Below are 19734 nucleotides of genomic sequence, written 5' to 3'. Positions count from 1 at the left end.
CTTGGTGAGAAAGACCTAAAACATCTGGGTTCCTAATTTTCTGGCCCATCTCTCTGGAAACCAAGACCCCGGAGCCTTTGTGTGTGTAGTTCCCAGGCTCTGAGGCTGGAAGTGAGGCAGCCATGGCTATTCACCCTTACCCACTGGAGTGTTGCCTGGAGCACACAGGTCAGAAGATGGCCTCGGGGGCACTGGGGGAGAAGCTTCTCTTTCATTCTATCTTAGAGCAGAAGAATAGAGCTGAGGACAGATGATCTGTAACATTTCTAACTATCTACTTTTTCTTTTGAGAAGGTTGTGCTCTTGACTTCACCCCAGTGAAAGGAATTTGGACAGATGGAAGGTGGGAAGGAAGGAAGGAAGGCAAGATGGAAGAAAGGAAGGAAAAGAGGTATCTCTATCATCTATCATGTATCTATCACCCATTTATCTCTCTATCATCATCTGTCTAGCACCTACCCATCTATTCATCTATCCACCTCACCCACTCATGTGTCTATCATCCTTCTGTCCATCAGCCCACCCACCCACCCATCTATCTATCGATCTATCAATCATCTATTGGTATTTTAATTCTCAAAAGAGACAATCTTTGTAGAAAGTTTAAAAAAAAATAACATCATAGAGAAAAAACAATTCATCTATTGTCTACAACTTAGAGACATTACTGAAAATTTTTTGCATATATTCATCCAGTATTTTTTTTTTTTGGTCTAGCTCTACATACACATATGTCTTTTATAACAGACATTTTGTTCATTAATATTAAATAAACATTTTTCTATGTCATTAAACTTTATAGTTCTGCAAAAAAAAAAATGTCTTCTTTGCAGTTGAAAAATCAATATAAAACTTTTTGGAAAAAAGAAAAATTACCCACTACGACCCTGACAAAACCATTTTCAACTTATTTATTTTTGTATGCTAAACCCCTAGACCTGCACTCATGTGTTCAGAATTGTATCTGGTGCGCTCACAGCACAGACGTAGGGCTATTGGTATTTGGCTTTATCCTTTCAACATCCTGTTGTAGAAGGTTTGCCACATTGATATTTGTCCTCACATTTGTCATTTTTGATGACAGCACTATACTTCAGTGCATTAATGTAGCTTAATTTACCTGATCACCTCCTTGCTATTAGATAACTGAATTGTTCCATTTTAATTTTTTTGCCATTATAAGTAACACTGCAGGGAACATTTACTTGTTTACGTCCTTGGCTGGATCCCAGTGGGGTATCACTGGGTCTAAGTGTGTGAACAAGTTCACAGGTTTTACTTCAAACTGTGTGATTGTTGTCTTTCCCAAAGAGTCTCGACTAATAGTTTAGGCACAAAATGACTCGGTTTAATTCGCAGAATGAACCGACTCTTAACAGGAAGAATTCGAAGACGGTTTATAACTGACTTACATCTAACCAGGCTCAGGTGGCTTCCCTTGTCACAGTGGCTTTGTCTTCTCGAGGACCTATTATGTGCTTGCTGCTAGCTTCCATTGGCAAATTGAGAGTGTTCCTTTCCCTAAACACCACGTGGATGGCATGCCCTTCCCTGAGCATCAACTTAGTATTTTGGGGAAAGGATTGTTCTGTCAGTTACCCAGGCAACTGGATTGGTCTCCCAGAGTCCCCAGAGCACAACCGTCTGGGCTGCCAGCTGCATTAACGGGCCCTCCGAGTTCTAGACATAGCGGGAGGGTGTCTGGAAAGAGCTGGAGTGGGAGTCTGGCCTTACCCCATCACTGGATTTTCACTGGGACTTCAGTAAATCCTAGACCTGTTCTTTCATCTAAGGGGGCACTTAAGGAATGTGTGAGCACTTGAAAAATTGTAAAGCTTAATACGTGTGTACAGAAATACCTATTGTCTATTTTAACTGCTTTAGACAATTTCCATTTCTTTTAGGCTTGGAGGCAGGTGCGAGTCTGAAAAATCTGGAGCCATGCGTTCAGCGATTGTCATCCCGGGATTGTGTGGAGGACTCTGTCGGTTTCTTTCTCTGGGCACTGAGCTGGAATTGACAGAGACCATTGGGTCATTTAGTCCATTCTCCTGCCTCTACGAGGACTGCCTCTTAACCATCCTTGGCAGATGGATTTCTGTTTGATTTGAGAGTCCTCTAGCAAAAGCGATTTTTTTCCTCTGGAGGCTAGTCTAACAAGTTCCATCGTCAAAAATTCTTTCTTCTGCCACTCCTAATTCCCTCCTGCTTCAGTCCAAGTCCATGTCCACTCGATGTCCTTTCTGGAGGTATACACGCTTCGTCCGCATCTTGCCCCGATAGTCCTCGTCCCCAAAGGCTGGTGGTCGGCTCTTTTCCTTTTGGTTATGGGACCATGTTTGAGGCATAGCAGGGGCTGTGGTTCCCTCCAGACCCTCTCTCGGGTCCACACTCCCCTTAATCAGAGGCTAAATGTTGTATGGACACTGGGAGAGGGGAAGGTGGGGGATTTTGCCAGCGAGTGGGAGAGTGGATGCTGTGGGCACTTTTAGAATGTTCTGCACGTAGGTGTAGGGTGTGGTCATTTCTCAGTGGTTTGCATCAGTGGATCAAATAGTCACTCATCTTCTATCCATCCAAGGGACTGTGGCAAAAGGTGTGGCAAAAGTCTAGAACAATTAGGGGGGACCTTAAAACAAAAAGATTCCACTGGATTCTGGAAAAATCACTAGATTATGATGAATGAAAGGCCTTTGCAGCCTGCAGGGGCCTCAGGGAGCTGGCTATTGTGTCTCATGATGAAACCTGAGAGGTGAGGCTGTGACTTCCAAGGATGAGAGGTTATTCGCAGAGGGCAGGTGGCCAAAGCTATCTGCTTGCTCCCACCTATGTCTCTTCACCCTGGTTTGTTCTCGTCATGCTAGAGAATCCAAGAGAGATCTCCTAGCTCCTCTGTTCCGATCCCAACAAGTCCATAACTTTCTTTTTCTCTATGCCCTTCCCTGATGAACAGAAGCACCAGCTCCCATATGTAGGGGGCTGCGAAGGTCAAGGAAAGTTTGTAACATTAAACTCTGCAAGAGAGAACATAATAAGAGAAAGCAATGTGTTCAGATGAAGATCATCAACTGACGGAGGTGCCCTAATGTGAACAGAGCAGCCCCATTTTTATTGGAGAGAACACGGGCCTTAGAATTAGGATATTCTCATCCCACCTCTGTGACCTTGAAAAAAATCACTGGCGGTCAGAGCTGGAAAAAAATCGTTATCATTCTGTCAAGCCCCAGATTTGATGAAAACGGAAATGGAGGCCCAGAGAGGTCAGGGGATTCTCCTGAGAGCCAGCAACTGAGCTCAGAAGCTGTTGGAGGGTTCTTGGGGTGGGAGGAGGGTGAGGGGCCAAGCGAGACCCCTCAGGGTCAGGCGGTCAGTGCTTCTTAGCAGCGCCAGCCAAGTAGCCGGACAGGGATGAGGGAGAGGGCACCCCATCGCTCTCTCTGCTGAGTCAGAGTTCTCAGCAGTGGGCAGGGACTAGTGGCACAGATACAGGAATGTGGGGTGACAGGGAGAGGGGCCGTGGGAATGTAGGTGGGAGGGAGGCAGGAGCCCTGTGTGTTAGCATGCCTTCAGGAGACTTCTCACAAAGATGTTTCTTCTCATGTTCCTTGAAGCCAAGATGATCTCTGTGGGTTTTGGCCCAGGAGAGCGAGGCCTGGATTGGGCCTCCCTAAGGCAGGCAAGTGCCCTAGGCTTCCCAGGCACTTCAGGGAACAAATGGTGGCTTCTGAAGATCAGGGGCACGAGGAGCCCACCTGGACATCACTGGGAGATAGTGCCCCTTTGTCATGCTTCTGTCATCCCTGCCTGCCCCACCCTGTGACCAGGCTGCAAAAAAAAAAAAAGTCATCAGGGGCGGAGGAGGGCTGGAAGGCCAGGCGCCTGGGCAGAGTTCCGATGGCGGCAGACCCAAACACCGAGCGCTCTGCCTCCCCAGTCCTTTGGAAGACAAGGAGGAGGGCGAAGGCACACAGGAGGGGCTGGAGAGGGCGGAGGAGCAGCCAGGCTGCTGAGTGGTTTCCTGCCCCTGGGAGCTGCTGTGACCAGGAGGAGGAGGATGTGGCCAGAGCCCAGTGTTTCCTGTCTGATAAGCCAGCCCCTCCCTGGGAGCCCTGGCTGGCCTCCCCTCCAGCCCAAAGCCCTGCCCAGGGAGGGGCTGGCTAAGGAGAAAAATCACTTCTCCAGATTAGCTGGCCCAAGCCGAGTCTTCCTCCCCCACCCCTACCAGCCACAGGAAATGGGGCTGGGGCACAGCATGCCCAGAAGTCCCCACCTCAGGGCACTCAGGCTCCAGGCTCGGGGACTCCTGTTTGTCTGGGGACCCACTGCCCAGCTGCCTGCGCATGGAAGCCTTCTGGCTCCAAAGTCAACCACTTCCAGGAGGGCAGTGACTGCGAAGTACTTGTCAGATCTCACGCTTGGAGTTTGGGCCTAGAAAATGGATCAGTGCATATACCAGCCCCCTTCCAGTCAGCCAGTTGTCCCTGGGCACTGAGTAAAGAGGGTGGTGGGGTGGGAAGGCAAGATGCCAGGCTAGCACTGAGGGAGGGGCAGGGGCTGGCCCCCAGTACCCGGCTCCTGCCCTGCTCTGCCCTGACGGGCTGTGTGGCCGGAGTGAGACCCCCACCCTCTTAGCTTTGCTCCTCGTCTGTAACTGGGGTGACCATGTTTGAGCGAGGGCCTTCTTCCCTCCCAACATTCAGGACCGAGGACTAGGGTGCTGGACGAGACCATTTCTAGGAGCACCAGGGACAGTAGCCATCTCCGAAATGAGGACAAAGGCCAGGGTGGAGTGGGGGCTGCTCAGAGACACATTCACAGACATGAGCCTCACCAGGACTGTGGGCCACCAATGCCCAGTTGAACCCCCTGTCACAACAACATGGCTCTCCCCAGGCCCACCGCCCCAGGCATTCCACCTCCAAACGTGGGTGCCAGCACCTTCTCCACACACCCCCAATCTGCTACCCAACCCATTGGTAAAGGCACCCCCTCTACCCTCACTGGGGAGCCAGCTCTTGGTAATAAAAGTGCACAAAGGGAGTATTTAACGCCCAGCCCAGAGGAACATGTGCTTGCCCTGGAGAAAGCATTCGCATGGGTGTCAACAGACACCTGAGCATGCACACTCACGCAGACGAGCAGGCGGCACCTCTGCCTTTCACAGGTGGGGTGCACTGCCGTTTTCAAAGAGCCATCACATTGGGTACTTCATGTGATCATCACAGCAATCCTGATAGAAGTAAGATTATGCCCATTCACAGGTGGGGAAGTTGATGCTCAGGAAGGGCAAAGGGTCTGAGTAAGGTCATGTTGCTGGCAAGCAAGGATGGGGCACAAATTTGCCCTCTCCTGTTCCTACCCAGGAGGAGGGGCTATCTGTCAGCCTGACCCTGGTGGGGAGCAACCACACAACCACAGCTGAGCCTGAGCAGCTGGTGGTGGCTGAGGGGAAGGTAGGGAATTCCCTGGGCAGCAAGACAGCCTGCAGCCCAGCTGATGGCGTGAGGCCACCCGAGCTGTCTCCTCGGCTGCGCAGCCCTCCCTGATCTGGGGTCTCCTGGTCATGGGAGACCTGGTTTGGGGAGTGGTGGGAAGGAAGAAACATCGGGGCCTAAGCCTTGACATTTTATACTCTGTAGGGCTAGCCCAGCCACTTGCCACTGTGTGACCTTGGACAAATCACTTTCCCTCTCTGAGTCTCTGTAAATTAGGAGACCAGACTTGATAGTTTCCAGGAGCTAGAATACCCTGGTTTTCTGAGTCTGTGAAGCAAGGAAAAGAAGAGAGTCCCCTTCTCTCTGCTCCTGGTCTTGGCAAGGGAGTGGTCTCTAGGGAGGTGGCACTGGTGGGGTGTCCTTTGGCAGTGACAGACATAGTGTGCCCTTGAGCAGAGGTAGAGCTGCACACACCTGTGCTGGAGCTGCGGCTCCCTCATCCAGGCCCTGAACACCTCCCAGTGCATCGCCCACTCCTGCCTCGGCTGCCCTGGGCTGCCGCCCAGCCTCTGTCACCAGGCCACAGCATGAGGCCCCCAGAACACCTGGCCTGGCCGCATTCCCACGCATCACCCAGGCCCCGGTCCCACCTCCTTGGAACTCTGCCTCATCTTGCCCACGTCGCCTAATCTCTCTACCTCTCCACGCAGGGCGTTGAGTTGGACAGGATGGGGCAAGTGGCTTCTGTCGTCTGGGCCCAGCCTGGCAGGTCCTCATGTAAACTTGATATCAAAGAGCACCCTCCCTGCCAGGCAGGACAGGGTGCAAAGGTCGCATCTGATCTCCTGAGGGGGTCCATGGAGACTCCTGAATGCCGTCCCCTGCCCCACGACTAATTATCCACTTCGGGCCCTCACGGTAGCTATCGTCCTGAGCCTCACCCCCTCCGATCCAGCGGGAGGATCCATAAGTTCTGTCCCCCTTTTGCTTAAGCTTTCCCTATCAGGTACTGCCAACGAGGCGAAGCTCAAACTCTTCAGAGGGATAGTCAAGTCCCAAATAACCAGCCAGCCTCTTCTGCCCTGACTCGCTCCTCACGGCCCGCGTTGTGTTCTGGGCATAGCAAATTTCCAAATAGGATTTGTTTCCTCATACCCAGTTTCTTTGCATAGGCTGTTCCCTCAGGCTAGATAGAATGCCTTTCCCCACATCCTTACTCTGTGGATTCCTACTTACGTCTCAGGACCCAGCTCAAATATTTCCCCTCTCAGAAAGCCTTTTCCATACACTCTCCACCTATCCAAACTATCCTCCCCCAACCCCCATTCCAAGTGAGTTTGCGGCCCCATTTTCTGCATATTCCTACAACTCTCTCACATAGCACCCTATGAATGTTGACGCAATCTCTCTGTTTTTAAGCCTCTATCCTCCCACTAGTCTGGGAACGCATTTATCTAGGCAAGGCATCTCATTTATCTTCGATTCCATGTGGCCTACTTTGTGCCAGGCACATAGTAGGTGTCCAATCAATATTCGTTAGATGATGAAACAGCTGCTCAGCTCTAACACGTACTGGTCCGTCCTCTGCTCAGTGTTCGAGCTTAAACCTGTTGCTTCATTTCTCTGACTGTTTTTCCCTCTGTACATTGGTACTGGTTAATGTGAAGAGTTTTAGATTATGGTAATAAATAGAGGCAATGGGAATAGCTCAGGAGATGATCAACAGTGAGGTATAAATTTGCAACACAATTACCTTTTGACGATCCTTGGAAAAATTTAATTCTAGCTGACTCTCTGCCACTTCCTAGCCTGTGTCCATCAGTCAGGAATAAAAACTACTTGGAATATTGTCCCCACCAGAGCAGATTAAGAAGAAAATTTGTGCTGCATGTGGAGGTGCAACACACACACACACACACACACACACACACACGCACGCACACACACACGTCATGACTTTCCGAGGCCTGATATAAAAGACACTAGGATATCTTGCTTTCTGGCTGACCCCAATGAGACAGATACAGGGGCTGTCGCTAATAATGATTAGTGTTGGGGTTTATTACAATGAGGAGCTGGCTGCTAATTCTACAGTAATAAAAATTTTAAGTTCTCTTTGGAAGTAATTTAGACCTTTGGCAATTTCCCTTGTCCAGGCCTAATTTAAAAATTGTTAATTGTTTCCTTTACTAAATGTGTTATGTAGGTACATACAGAAAACTTGGAAATACAGAGACACAATGAGAGAGGGAGAGTTGGGGGGAGAAGTACCCTGTAATCTCACAGTGCAAGATCTTTTGTTAACATCTTGTCGTGTTCCTTCTAGGCTTCTTTACACATGTATGTGTGTGCTTACACAAATGTTTTTGAACTTTATTTTAGAATAGTGGGATTATATTGTTCCATAAACTTGCTTTCTAAAAAAGTAAAAATGTAGCCTGAATCTCTTTCTGGGTCAATGTGTGCCTTTTGAGGGGTGACGAACATTCTTTGCTGGGCTCTTCTAGGAGTCACATTTCTGTTCCCCATGTTACTGGACCCCAAGAATGTCCTGCAGTTTGCTGAAGAAGCCTGAGCTTTCCTCAATGAGGACCTTCCTCTTTTGCCACAAAGCAGTCTACCTGCTGGTCTGATGAGCAAAGTATACATGCCCAAGCTTTGGGGTTTCTCAGCCTTCGGCTGCCCCTTTTCCCTGGAGTACAGCCACCCCCAGGTCTCCCATCAGGGCTTGTCCCCACCACCCAAGAAGTATGCGGTGTGTGTTATGAAAATAAGTAGGCATTACTTTCTAAATGTAGGTTATATTTTCTGTTGAATATCAGTTTTCAGACGCCATGTTTCCAGCCCTTCGGTATCACTTGACCTCCCTCTGCACTCAACCAGCTGCCAGTGGCTCTGGCGAGAAGGGTCCCCTGGCACAGGTTGTGAGCAGCGAGGAGCACCGGGATGCCCACTTTCAATGCCACGGGTGCCCAGGAGGGAAGTGACTTGTCTGAGGGCTGCTCCATGAGTCAGCAGTTTGGCCCAGCTGCCCTGAGAGTGCTGGGAATCGGCCCGGGCCGAGGGCTGCCAGATCTCAGCCTCTGACGTGCGCTGTCTTGCTCAGGGCGGAAACTTCTCTTCCTGGAAGGAGGGGCAAAGGCCCTGGGGTGTCCCTGGGCCTAGAGATGGCTCCCTCTGCTAGAAAATTCACAGGGGGCTTTTGGATGGTATTTTCCTGTGTGCGTCTCCTTTCTCCAGCCAGACTGTGACTGTGCAGGATGTGGCCTTCCTGTCTCCTGCACCTTTCCAGGTTGAAGCCCTTCTAGCTCGTTGCTGTGTGGGGAGAAAGGGCTCGTAGGAGGGCAGAGGCTTGGGCCTGGCTCTCAGCCCTCTGGTTGCTGGCTGTGAGCCCTAGCGTGAGGTTCTTAGTTTCCTTGAGCCTCAGTTTGCTCAGCTGGAAGAATGGGGACACTGAGACCCCCTCAGAGGGTAGATGGGTGGATTGAACTTCCCTGCTGTCATCGAGTGACTCAGAGCAGACGCTTAATAAATGAGCACTTTTCCTTTTGCCTCATCCTGTCCCTGACCATCTGGGCTCCTAACCCTGAAAACATCACTCAAATTTAGGCTCTTTCCATATTCTTCTCCCAATCTTTGTCTGCAGCCAGGCGGGGTTTGTGAAGGGAGCACAGCACCTCTCTGAACAGGCAATTTGAAACACAACAGGGCTTGCTGTGCAAATGTGGCTTCAAGACAGGCTCCCTAGTTTCCTTTTATGAACTTGGAGTACAGGAGACCCCCCCCCTCAGCTCTCCTACATAGACATTTCAAGTCCCTGGATTCCATCAGTCAGGTTACCTCTGACACTGCCACCAACTCTAACCATCCGCCCTTCTTCCCAGCACAGCCTTTGCTCAGGTGAGCACTCTGCCTGCTCCGGTGCCCTGACCTGCCCTCCGTCTTTCTGAAGCCTCCTATTCCCGAAGCCGACCTTCCTGTGCCCTCCTGGGGTCCTGAGGTCCCTCCTAGGCCTGAGTCCTGCTTCTTCTGTGACTGGCCCACCCCATGCCCGTGGGCCTGTAGCCTTCGGTCACACAACACTCTCTAGACCAAGTGTGCTGTGTTTCAGCCTCTTGTTTAGATTGAACCTCCTAGAGGGGAGGGATCACATCAGTGTGACAACCGGTTTAGGGAAAACAGTAGATGGTGAGGATTCGGTGAGATGGGCCTGGGTTTGAATCCCAGCAGGTTACTCATGAGCTTGGGAACAATAGGTAAGTCCTCAACTCCTCCAAACCTCAATTTCCTCAACTGTACAATGAGGATAATGAAATAAAGTAGCCGGCACTAGGTAGGTACTGAATATTAAGTTAGAGATGTTATTTTATTGTTATTTTTGCATTCTCCTATATGCCATGCGTATTCCAGGGGTTTCACCATTGCTCCCAAAATGGGGAAGCAACACACCGTTGATGAGACAGTCATGGGAGTGCTGGGCTGGGCCATGTGGCCACGATGGGCACAAACACGAAACAGGCAAAGCTGCACACACAGACCTGGTTGGGTCCAGTCGGAGCCTCTCCCCGACGTTGACACCCTCGGCCCTTTCACAGGCTCCCTCCTGTGCTCGGTGTTTGAAGAGATTTCAATAGCTGCTTACATCAGGTTGGAGTGTGGCATTTCCGGGGGATAAAGACTTGAAAGGGACACTGAAGACAGGAGTTCCTTATGGGGAAGGCAGCCCTTCCTGCATTCCTCCTGCCAGCATCACAGCACGGTGGGAAGGTCCACACTGAGAACTGGAGCACTGGGTTGGTGTCTGCCCTGCCTGTCGCCATGACGGCGACCATGGGTGAATCTTTTCCTTTCCCTGAGACTCAGTTTCCTCAGCTGTACCGTGAAGGACAGTCTCCCGAGAAACTCTTCTGGGGTAGTGGAGCCTGATAACATATTGTACCAGATTCAGAAAACTGTCCCTGTTCTCACTCTAACCCAGGTGCCTTGCACACTTGGCCGGGAGCCACATCGCCACGTTCTTAGAATGTTGGAGCAGGAAGGGGCCTCAAGAAGGATACAAGTTTTACTTTGCTCTTCATTTTAAAAATGTGGGCACTGAGGACATTCTCTTTTTTCTCAACTTTTGGAGTAGGTATGAAAGAACTTTACAGAAAATGTCAGAAAGCCCTTTGAGCTCTTTAAAGGACATTTTACAAGTTCCACTGTGAGCTATAATAATAAAATGTTGATGGTTGACGGAAGTTTAGACTTAATGCATTTTATGGTAGAAATGCTATGGAATAAGTAAAATATGCTGACGCTGCTGTTGGGGTAAAAGTTTTCTGAAGAGAGAACAATGATGATTGGTAAATTCTGATCAGCGTTGCTCAAATCCTCCATTTGATTTTGTGTGTGCAAGTTGTCAGAGGAGAAGTTCTGCTCCCTGGGCCCTGAGTAGTTTTCCACCTAAGAGTAGATGCTGTGGTCTCGCTCAGAGTCCAGAACAAAAAGGGTGACTTATACCCAGGAGCCAGTACACATGTGGGCAGGGCGGTGGTCTTGGCTACAGGGACTGTGCCTTTTGAGGCAGTGGATGAGATATGAACTCTCATCCAGAAGGAGGGTAGACATTCTGGTTGCTTCAGTTATGGCTTCACCCCCTATTAGCCAAATGACTTTGAGCAATCATTTCACCTGTCTGAGCCTCAGTTTCCTCATCTGTGATGGAGGAAGCATTCCCTGCCCTGCCTGTCTCACTGACCTCAGTCAGATAATAGGTGTGAGCACGCTGGCTCAAACCACTGCCAGGGTGGAGGCTGCCTCCAGGGTGATTGGATTAAGGAGTAACCTCTCAGTCAATCTCTCCTTTTCCTCCTCTGCTTCCTTTTACATGCTGCCTTCCTTCTCTCAGGCTGGAATCAGAGTTACCAGCTGCTCTGACCTACTAGAATCCCTACAGCCTCACAACCAAGAGAGAGAGAAATTTGCCAGCTGTAGGTAGAAAAATTCCTGAATTAATCACCGTGGCTGGGGATGTGGTGGGTGGGGTAAGGATAAAGTATTTTGATTGGTCTAGCTTTGGGTCATGTGCCTATGCCTAGACCAATCACTGTGGCCAAAAGCAATGGAGGACTATGATTGGTCCACTGGGGGCATGTGCTCATCTTTTGGCCAGGGAGGGAGGCACTGTAGCTGGGAGTCCTCATCAGAACCACCTGATTGGGGCAGGAGGTGGAGAACAGATCTTCAGAGTTGTTGATCTGGACAGTCAAACTGTAAATGCCCATTGAGGTGTAGTGTTATTTTATAGGGCTATAGGTGTCAGGTACCATCAATATTTTTGTTGTTAGCCCTGTACCTGAGTTCTGTGAGGATGACTAGGGCCTAAGATCCTACTCCATTCTGAGTACTCTGTCTGAGAAGAATGAGGACTTGATTCCTTACCCATATTCCAGTATCTAATATGTCTATATTTATATCTTTATATCTATGTCTATCTATCTCTATCTCTATCGCTATATCAATCTCTATATATCTATATCTATCTATATCTATATATCTGTATCTATATATCTACATATATCTATATGTATATTTAGAGAGACTTATTATAAGGAGTTAGCTCACATGAGTATGGAGGCTGGCAAGTTCAAAATCTTTAGAGCTGATATTTCAGTTCAAGTCCAAAGGCAGGCAGGTGGCTGTAGAAACAGGAAGAGCTGATGTCTCATTTCAAAGGCCATCAGGAAGGAAGGATTCTCTCTTATTCAAGGGAGGTCAGTGTTTTGTTTAATCAGCCTTCAACTGATTGAATGAGAGTCACCCACATTATGGAGGGCAATCTGCTTTACTTAGTCTACTGATTTAAATATTAATCTCATCCAAAAACATCCTCACAGAAACACCTAGAATAATATTTGGCCAGGATTTATCACAAAAACACCCAGAATAATGTTTGGCCAGGATTTTAGACAGTCTTCTTAAAGTAACTGATGACTTTTTGGTTAAACGTTGATGCTTCTTGAGCAGATTTGTGTCTTGTTTTTTTTATGTAATTGTTGACATCACTGTGATTCTCAGGTGGATGGTTAACACAGATAACCATTTTGCACATGTTACAGTTTCATCATTAATTTTCTTAAAAAAGAGAAAGTCAAGATAATTTACATTTTTATTACTCATGTACTTTCCTTTTTTGTCGAACTCATTGCTACTAAGAGTTATTGAAAAATGAAAATGCCATAGCAAACACCAAGATAAACAGTCGTAGATTCACTCCAGATAGTAAATGGCAAAGTCTCTGCAGCAAGGCTGCTCCTGCTGGCTGTCTGACTCTTGCCTTCTAGCTCTTGCTCATCATGCATGTACCTCTCACCTGTCACTCCCACCTTCCCCGCTGACTCTGGAACCTGGTGGCTTCATGCATCTCGCAGGCTGTGACTCAACTGGCAGGAGCAGCAACACTGAGTCCATCTCTTAGCACCACCCCAGAGGGGAGATCAGCTCTCATCATTTGCTTGTATCTGCATACATTTCACTGTCTTGGTTAGCTGCATGAGCTGCCTCTGAGAAGGTTACACTGAGTCAAGAAAATGTGGGAAGGAGAGTCAGGCCAGCCCTCATTGCCTTCCGAATTTAGCTTCCAGTTGAGATGAAAAGTCACTACACATGCAACTCGCACACCATGATATGCAGTCTTGGCAGAAGCTGGAAGTGCAAGTGGAGGGGTCCCAATCCCATTCTGGATTCTTTCAAGTAATTCTGAATAGGACTCCACCAAACCATGACAAACCAGGCAGGACACCAGGACACTAGGAGTCAATCAGGACATATGGTTACCTCACCTATGGGGTATTTTATCCTTGGGATTTAAAGGATACTCTAATCTTAGCCCAGTTTTAGGGCATTCTCCCATTTTGGGGTTTCCACGCCTAGGTGGTGTCAGCATCCAGGACTTGCCTGAGTGTGGGAGCATAGGTGGGGACTCTGCCCTCCCACAGCAGATGTGGGGTCCTCCATGAGTTGCTGCAAAAGGTTGCCTGGTGCCACTTCTTCAGGTGGGGGAGAGAGAGGGGCTTTCCCATTGGGACCACCCATTCTCTGTTCTCACCTTGAAAGCCCAGTTTTAGCTCCCATGGTGTATGGAGCTTGAGGCCTCCACTCCTGTCCCGAGGAGGCCTTGAATTTACTCGTCACTGTGGCTTCCCTCCTCATTTCTGGTTCCTTGTGATTTCCCTGTCCCCATCTCTTTCATAAATGCAACTCGGCTACACATGAAATAGACATTTCACAAGTGCTATAACCAGGACGTGTACACATTTGGGTAGGAGCTGAAGGAGGAGGGTGACTTCTTAAGTCTACTCAAGTCCTTGTGCTTGGAATTCGACATTTCCACAGTCCGCCTGGTTTTTCTTGGGTCAGGCTGGCCTTGGGGTTCCTTCTTCCTCAGACACCAATCCCCCCCAGGCCCCCTCTGCTTGTCTTTGAGCAGATGTCACCAAATGACTCTGGAAGTCATCTGGGTATGGGGGTGTTGGTCTCCTTTGCTAGATGAGGAGATCTTCCATAAGGCAGAAACTTAACTCGGTGGAGGTTTCCACAAGGCAGGGCGGGATGGGCTCCTATTTCCACTAACTCCACTTTTGCCCTTGGCAAGTCTGATGCTGGGAAGTCTGATGAGCTTCTGTGGACAGAGGAATGAGGTTCCAGGACTTTCTTAAATTTTTCATTCATTCATTCATTCATTCATTCATTCATTCATTCATCCTTCCTTCAGTTCCCAGACATTATTTAACATCTGTACCTACTGTGTGGCTGAAACTGTAGCTTCAATCCCAACCCTTCCAGGTTAGAGAACAAGCCACCCCTGAGAGCGAAGTGGTGCCCTGCAGGCTGACCCCACAAGGCTGCAGGGACCACCTTCTCTGTCTCGCAGCCTCTGCAGCACCCACTCCCTTGCTGGCTGCTTGGCTGGTGCTAGGATGATGACCCTGGCCAGGCTGGGGGTCTAGCCCTTGGAGTGGTGACTGGGGCTTTCACATTAAGAGTCCTCCTGGGGGAGGCCCAAGTCTAGAGAGGAGGACAGCACCAGTAGTCCACTACCCACACTCAGGGTCTGGGTGGCCTGAGTCTGAAAGGGTTCAAAGCCATGGTGGTCCTGAGGGTCTCTCTGGGCACCAGGAGGGCAAGGCTGGGATGCTGCGTGTGGGTGTGGATGTGGATAGGATAGATGAACTTTCTTCAATTTGAAATAAAGGTAAGGGAAGAGGGAGCTATTAATTCCTTTGTACTGAATTGACCCAGCCCAGTGTCAACCGATATTTCCAGTGCTTTCCAGACGCCTTACCAGTGCTCTCAGCCCAGTTTGCTCCCGGGCTGGCCAGGGATCCTGACTCTCTCCTGCTCCAGCAGGAGGGGTCTCCAGCATATGACCTAGGCTGCAGCAATATCCACTTGCCCTTTTCTCACACACACACACACACACACACACACACACACACACACACACACACGCTTGTACGTGCATGCACACACACAGGTTGCATGACAGCTTTCACACTTCCCTCTGGGCCACAGCAGTTTCACTTGCACAGTAGATTTGGATGGTAAAAAATGTTTGTGGAATGAAGGATGACAACCTAAGTGGACGAATGAAGGATAAAAATTTTAAGGAAATGCTGGAACCGCCTTCCTCTGTTCAGCGAGGTATTGAGAAGCTTATCAAACATCTCAGGTATAAATCACCTTCACTATGGCATCAAGGTAAGACGGGGAGAGAGTCTGGAGTAGTGTTCCTGGCGAGGTCCTCTTCCCCATCAGGGTTCTCATGTCCCCTGGACTTCTCTCAGAGGGCTCCAGGGCTGGTGACATGCCCTCTCTGGGGCTCCCTCTCTCTACCTAAGTCCAGCCTGGCCTTCAAAAGCATACCCAGGCACACCTTAGGTGACAAGGCCTAGAAAGCAGCTGTGTCCATGGAGAGATGGGCACGGTAATGACAAGGAGAGCTGCACCGTGGCCCATCCCATCGTGAGCAAGTGGCGTGGAGCAGATGACAGAGGTACCAGAGCAGGTGGCTGGCCTAGGAAGAAGCAGCGAGTGGCAATGTCCTTTCTGCCCTGATCTCAGTCAATTCTATGGCTGCGGTAAGCCAATCACTATAGGATTTGTGTGGCCATTTGCTCGAAGCACAATGCTGCAGGTGAAAGAGCCCGGAAGTCAGAGTCCAGAGACTTGAGTTCTAGTCTTGGTTCCTTCACTGCCTCACTAAGTGACTTTGAGTAAATACTCCACACCTCCTTGAACCTTGAACCCCTTGACGAGTAGGAACAGCGAAACTCGCCCTGTCTCTCTCCTAGGATGTAAGAGTGGGAGGAGGACTTTAGACGCCAGCCAGCAACTTCCTCACTGGAGAGAAGAGAGATCTGGAGCCCAGAGACGAAAGGGACACACGCAAGGTCACGCAGCAGACCGGTGGCAGAGCCGGGTGAGAAGCCAGATCTCTGACCCCCAAGACAGCACTCGCTCTCCTGCTTCAGTCTAAACAGTGTAGATTCTTCCAGGAGGAAGAGTTTCCTGGAGGTACGTGGCCCTTGGTCCTCCAGCAGGAAAACCAGTACGTGCAGAGCAGCTGCGGTTGCACAAAGCTCAGAAAGGCGACAGAATCCCAGGACCTGTTTGCCCCATGCCAGCTACAGAACCACCGTGTCAGCTGGAAGTCCTTCCTGGTGTCTGGTGCCACCCTCACTCTTACTTGCTTCAACCCCCTGTTGGTAATTCTGTCTTCAGCGTCTAAGCTCAGGCTTAGTCAACAAGCGATGTTTGCCTGCCTGCCGGACGCAAAGCTCTGTACTTAGCAGAGAAGGACAGCCTTTTGCCATCACACAGGAAAAATCTATTTGGGTTAGATTTTCAGGTGGTAGAAGACAGTTTCCAGAAAAAAGATAGAGGTAAAATGATAAGTATTGTTTCTTTTAATCACTAGAAATCTCCGATCTGTTGAGCATATCACATAAAACTTTCATAATTGTCAATGGTTCTTCCTCAACCAGAGTTTTTAGACAATAGGCACCAGGGGCCTTCTAGTTCTTGGCTTTCGCTTTCTTTCCTTTGTTTGCTTTGTTGAACTTAAGAGATTCATCTTGGCCGGGCTGGCCAGTGATTGAGAGTGGGAAAGGAACAGGAGCATTGAGATTTAAAGCCTTCTTCTGAAGTTTCAGGTCCAAAATATCAAAAGTTATCTGTATCTCATACTGTAGCAGCTTTTTTAGACATTCAATCTGGATTTGAATGGCCTCTTGGACAAGGTTTTCTAATTCCTGGAAGAAACAAAACATGGCTGGTAGAACAGGGCTCAGGAGAGGGTTAAAGCCATCTACAGATCAACAGGATCCAATTCTCAAGTGGCCAGCTCCTTTTATTGTGTGCCAGGACCTTCCATTTCCCCCTCCAGATCTCCTTTCCACCATTCTCTACCCATCTCTGTGCCCTGCATTTCTGACTTATAAGGGCAGCATTGACTGGCCACCTTGACCTCTGGCTTCTGGTTGAGTTCTTTCGATGGGAGGTCCTGACAGGAGATCTGAACATGGGAGAGGAATGAGATCCCTCACCTTCCTCCTGACCAGCCCTGGGTTGGCCATTGCTATGAGCCTCTACCTACAGCCACACCTCCTGTCCTGTGGCCTCTCTTACATCTGTCTTTTGGGATTCCGGTAATTGCTTCTTTCTTTCTTCTTTCATGCCTACTGTGGCAATCGCCCTGTTAAAGTGTGTCATTTATTACTAACATTGTTCGGGCCCCAGGGGCCAGTCCGTTAACCCCCGTATTTTGGTCAGTGCAATCTCTATTTGGATATCATTCTCTTTCCTTCCCTTCCTGCCTTCATCTCATCCTCACGTCTCAAAGTTTAGTAGCTTCTTTGGAGGGGGTGGGGACTAGCTCAGGGTGTGTGTGTGTTTCCCAACCAGCCAGCCTCTATCTGCCGTTTTAAACGGGAGACCCTCTCTGTCATCTCGATCAGGATCACGGCATTGTGGAATCCCAGAGACATGAACAGTGTGTAATTGTGTTTCTCCAATTTCTCTCCTTGAGCAACCAAATAGCAGATGAGAGGTCGGACTTGCCCTGGGGGATACTGGGGGACGTACTTGGAGTATCCAGTCATCCAGAAGACCTTTCTTTGAGATCTCACATTTTAACTTAGAATCTCTTGCAAAATCTTACACATTTGCCCCAGAATGTTTTCCCCCTAAATCTTTGGGGAGGAGGGTCTTCCAAGAGGATGCATCATGTTGATTCTATGGTATTGAATGTCCCCAGCTCAGGCATACCACTGGGGCACACAGTGAGAGGACTCTAGCCCACAATCCATGAGGCTGGGATCAGTAACAAAGTGATAGAGGCCCACAGGGGAGCTGGGAAGAGCAGGGAGGAACAGCTGTGTGTGTGTGTGTGTGTGTGTGTGTGTGTGTGTGTGTGTGTGTGTCGGGGCAAGGGGTGGGGGGAGGTAGGAGCCGGATGGGCAGTAGTGCCTTCTACCTGTGACCTTGCCCACATATTCTAGAGCAAGGTCCCTGGAAGGGGAGTGGAGACAGGCTGTTGCTTGGGTTCTGCTGGGTCCTTGTTGGACATCTTAATGCAGTAAGATTATGTGGCAGTCTAATGTGCTATTTATCCGGGAGACTTACCCTCATAAGAATATCATTCATTCTGTTGTATTAATTGTTATTTAGAGATTTTTCCAATGTTTTATATATATTTAAAGGAATACTTTTCCAGGGCCATTTACTCTTTGGCTGACAATTCAGAAACCAAAACCCTTTTGGAACACACAGGCCCTGTGACGCCCAACCCCACTCCCAGACCCACTCGCCACCCCCCAACACATGCATACATGTACATACACATGCACATGTCTCTGTGTTCAAAGACGATGTAACAATGATGATATTGGTGCCTATGTATAGTTGAAAAATAAGTTTAGACTTTTCCAGGCCCTCAAGAGATTGGCTGCCCTGGGACCAAGCTAGTCGACATTTACTGAAGACCTCATCATTGGAGACTCTGGCTCCTAGAGTCCCAGATGTCTGTAAGACCTGCCAGGAGGGCAGCCCAGTTTCTTAGATCCACACATCAGACTCTTCTAGGATCACCGTCTCCACCCCTTTGCCCACCTCATCACATCGCCTACCCTGAGCTGTCCCCACCCCCAGCCCATCCTTCATCATGCCCCCCAGGCCTTGATGGACATGGCTCTGCAGGCAGACAAAGGGAACTCAAAGAATTTGTGGTGGTTCAGAGTCTGGGGTCTTTTTTGGTAGAATCTGTCACTAATCGATGCTACAGTGGAAAGAACTTGGATTTGGGGATCAGCCAGGCCTCAGTCTAAATCCAAACTCTACTATGTGCTGGCTTGGTGACCTTGGGTAAATTGATTAAATTCTCTGAAGCCTCGGTTGTCTCATCATTAAAATGGGGACATGAACTATACCTTACAGGGCTGCTTTAGTGAAATGCGCATGGAAAACCTGTGGGAGATACTCAATGACTCTAGGTTTCTTTCTGCCCCCTCCCACGTGAACAGACAAGGGGGTCTTGTCTGTGTGTCTGACTCCAGCCTGAGTGTTCTCTTGGTAGAAGGGGGCGTTTGCACAAGGCAGGTGAGCAGCCTCCCACCTTGAAGGCACAGCCTTACCTCTCTCTTCAGAACCTGGGTGTGCTGTGCGAGCACCTCCGAGAACTTCTTCTGTAGCATGTGCTCCTGCTCCAGGTGCAGCGTTTCCTTCAGGAGCAGCACATTGGTGCGCTTCTGCACCTCAGCCATGCTGAGCTCGGCCACCTGCTGCTCATGCTTCCACAGCTCCCTGTCCATGCCCTCAGAGAGTGGGAGGGGCTGGGGTGGCAAACACACCTCCAGGTGGATGACAGTCAGGTTGACTTCCTGGTCCTGGCCCAGGACATACTGGTAGAGTTTGTAGTGGCGGATGAAGGTGTTGTGGAAGTAGTCACAGAGGGCCAGCAGGTGGGTGGTGTTGAACTGCCCCTGGTAATCTCTGAGCTTGTTCCCTAGGATTGTCACAGCCTCAGTGATGGAGCAGCCTGTGGGCACAAAGAGGCCAGGCATCGGGTGTGAACTGAGGCAAAGCTACACTGATAGCTGATTGATATAGGCTCTGAACCTAGGCGCTCTGACCCTAGAGCCCACGTCCCACCAACTATTCTATATTGTCATTTATTAGTCTTTGAAAGCTCTAGAATGTATCACATTTCTCCTTTTACCTTGGTTTCTTGGAAGCTCAAAGCCAATTTTGTGTAATATCT

At 49.3% G+C, this 19734-nt stretch overlaps 1 protein-coding gene across 1 annotated transcript in view; it reads right to left on the bottom strand.

The window, feature by feature from the left end:
* Window positions 1–16492: 16492 nt before the first annotated feature.
* Window positions 16493–19734, bottom strand: part of CUNH8orf74 (chromosome unknown C8orf74 homolog) — a 20220-nt gene continuing 16978 nt past the window's right edge. Inside the window, exons 3-4 of the mRNA XM_011359465.1 lie at window positions 19109–19512; window positions 16493–16729 (exon numbers count right to left, since the gene is read on the bottom strand). Coding sequence (XP_011357767.1) covers window positions 16493–16729; window positions 19109–19512 — 641 coding nt within the window. The remainder of the gene's footprint in view (window positions 16730–19108; window positions 19513–19734) is intronic.

This window comes from Pteropus vampyrus, unplaced genomic scaffold, assembly GCF_000151845.1.
Source record: "Pteropus vampyrus isolate Shadow unplaced genomic scaffold, Pvam_2.0 Scaffold47, whole genome shotgun sequence".
NCBI lineage: Eukaryota > Metazoa > Chordata > Mammalia > Chiroptera > Pteropodidae > Pteropus > Pteropus vampyrus.
Note: the sequence above shows the minus strand (reverse complement) of the source record. Positions and strands in the feature narration are given on the sequence as shown.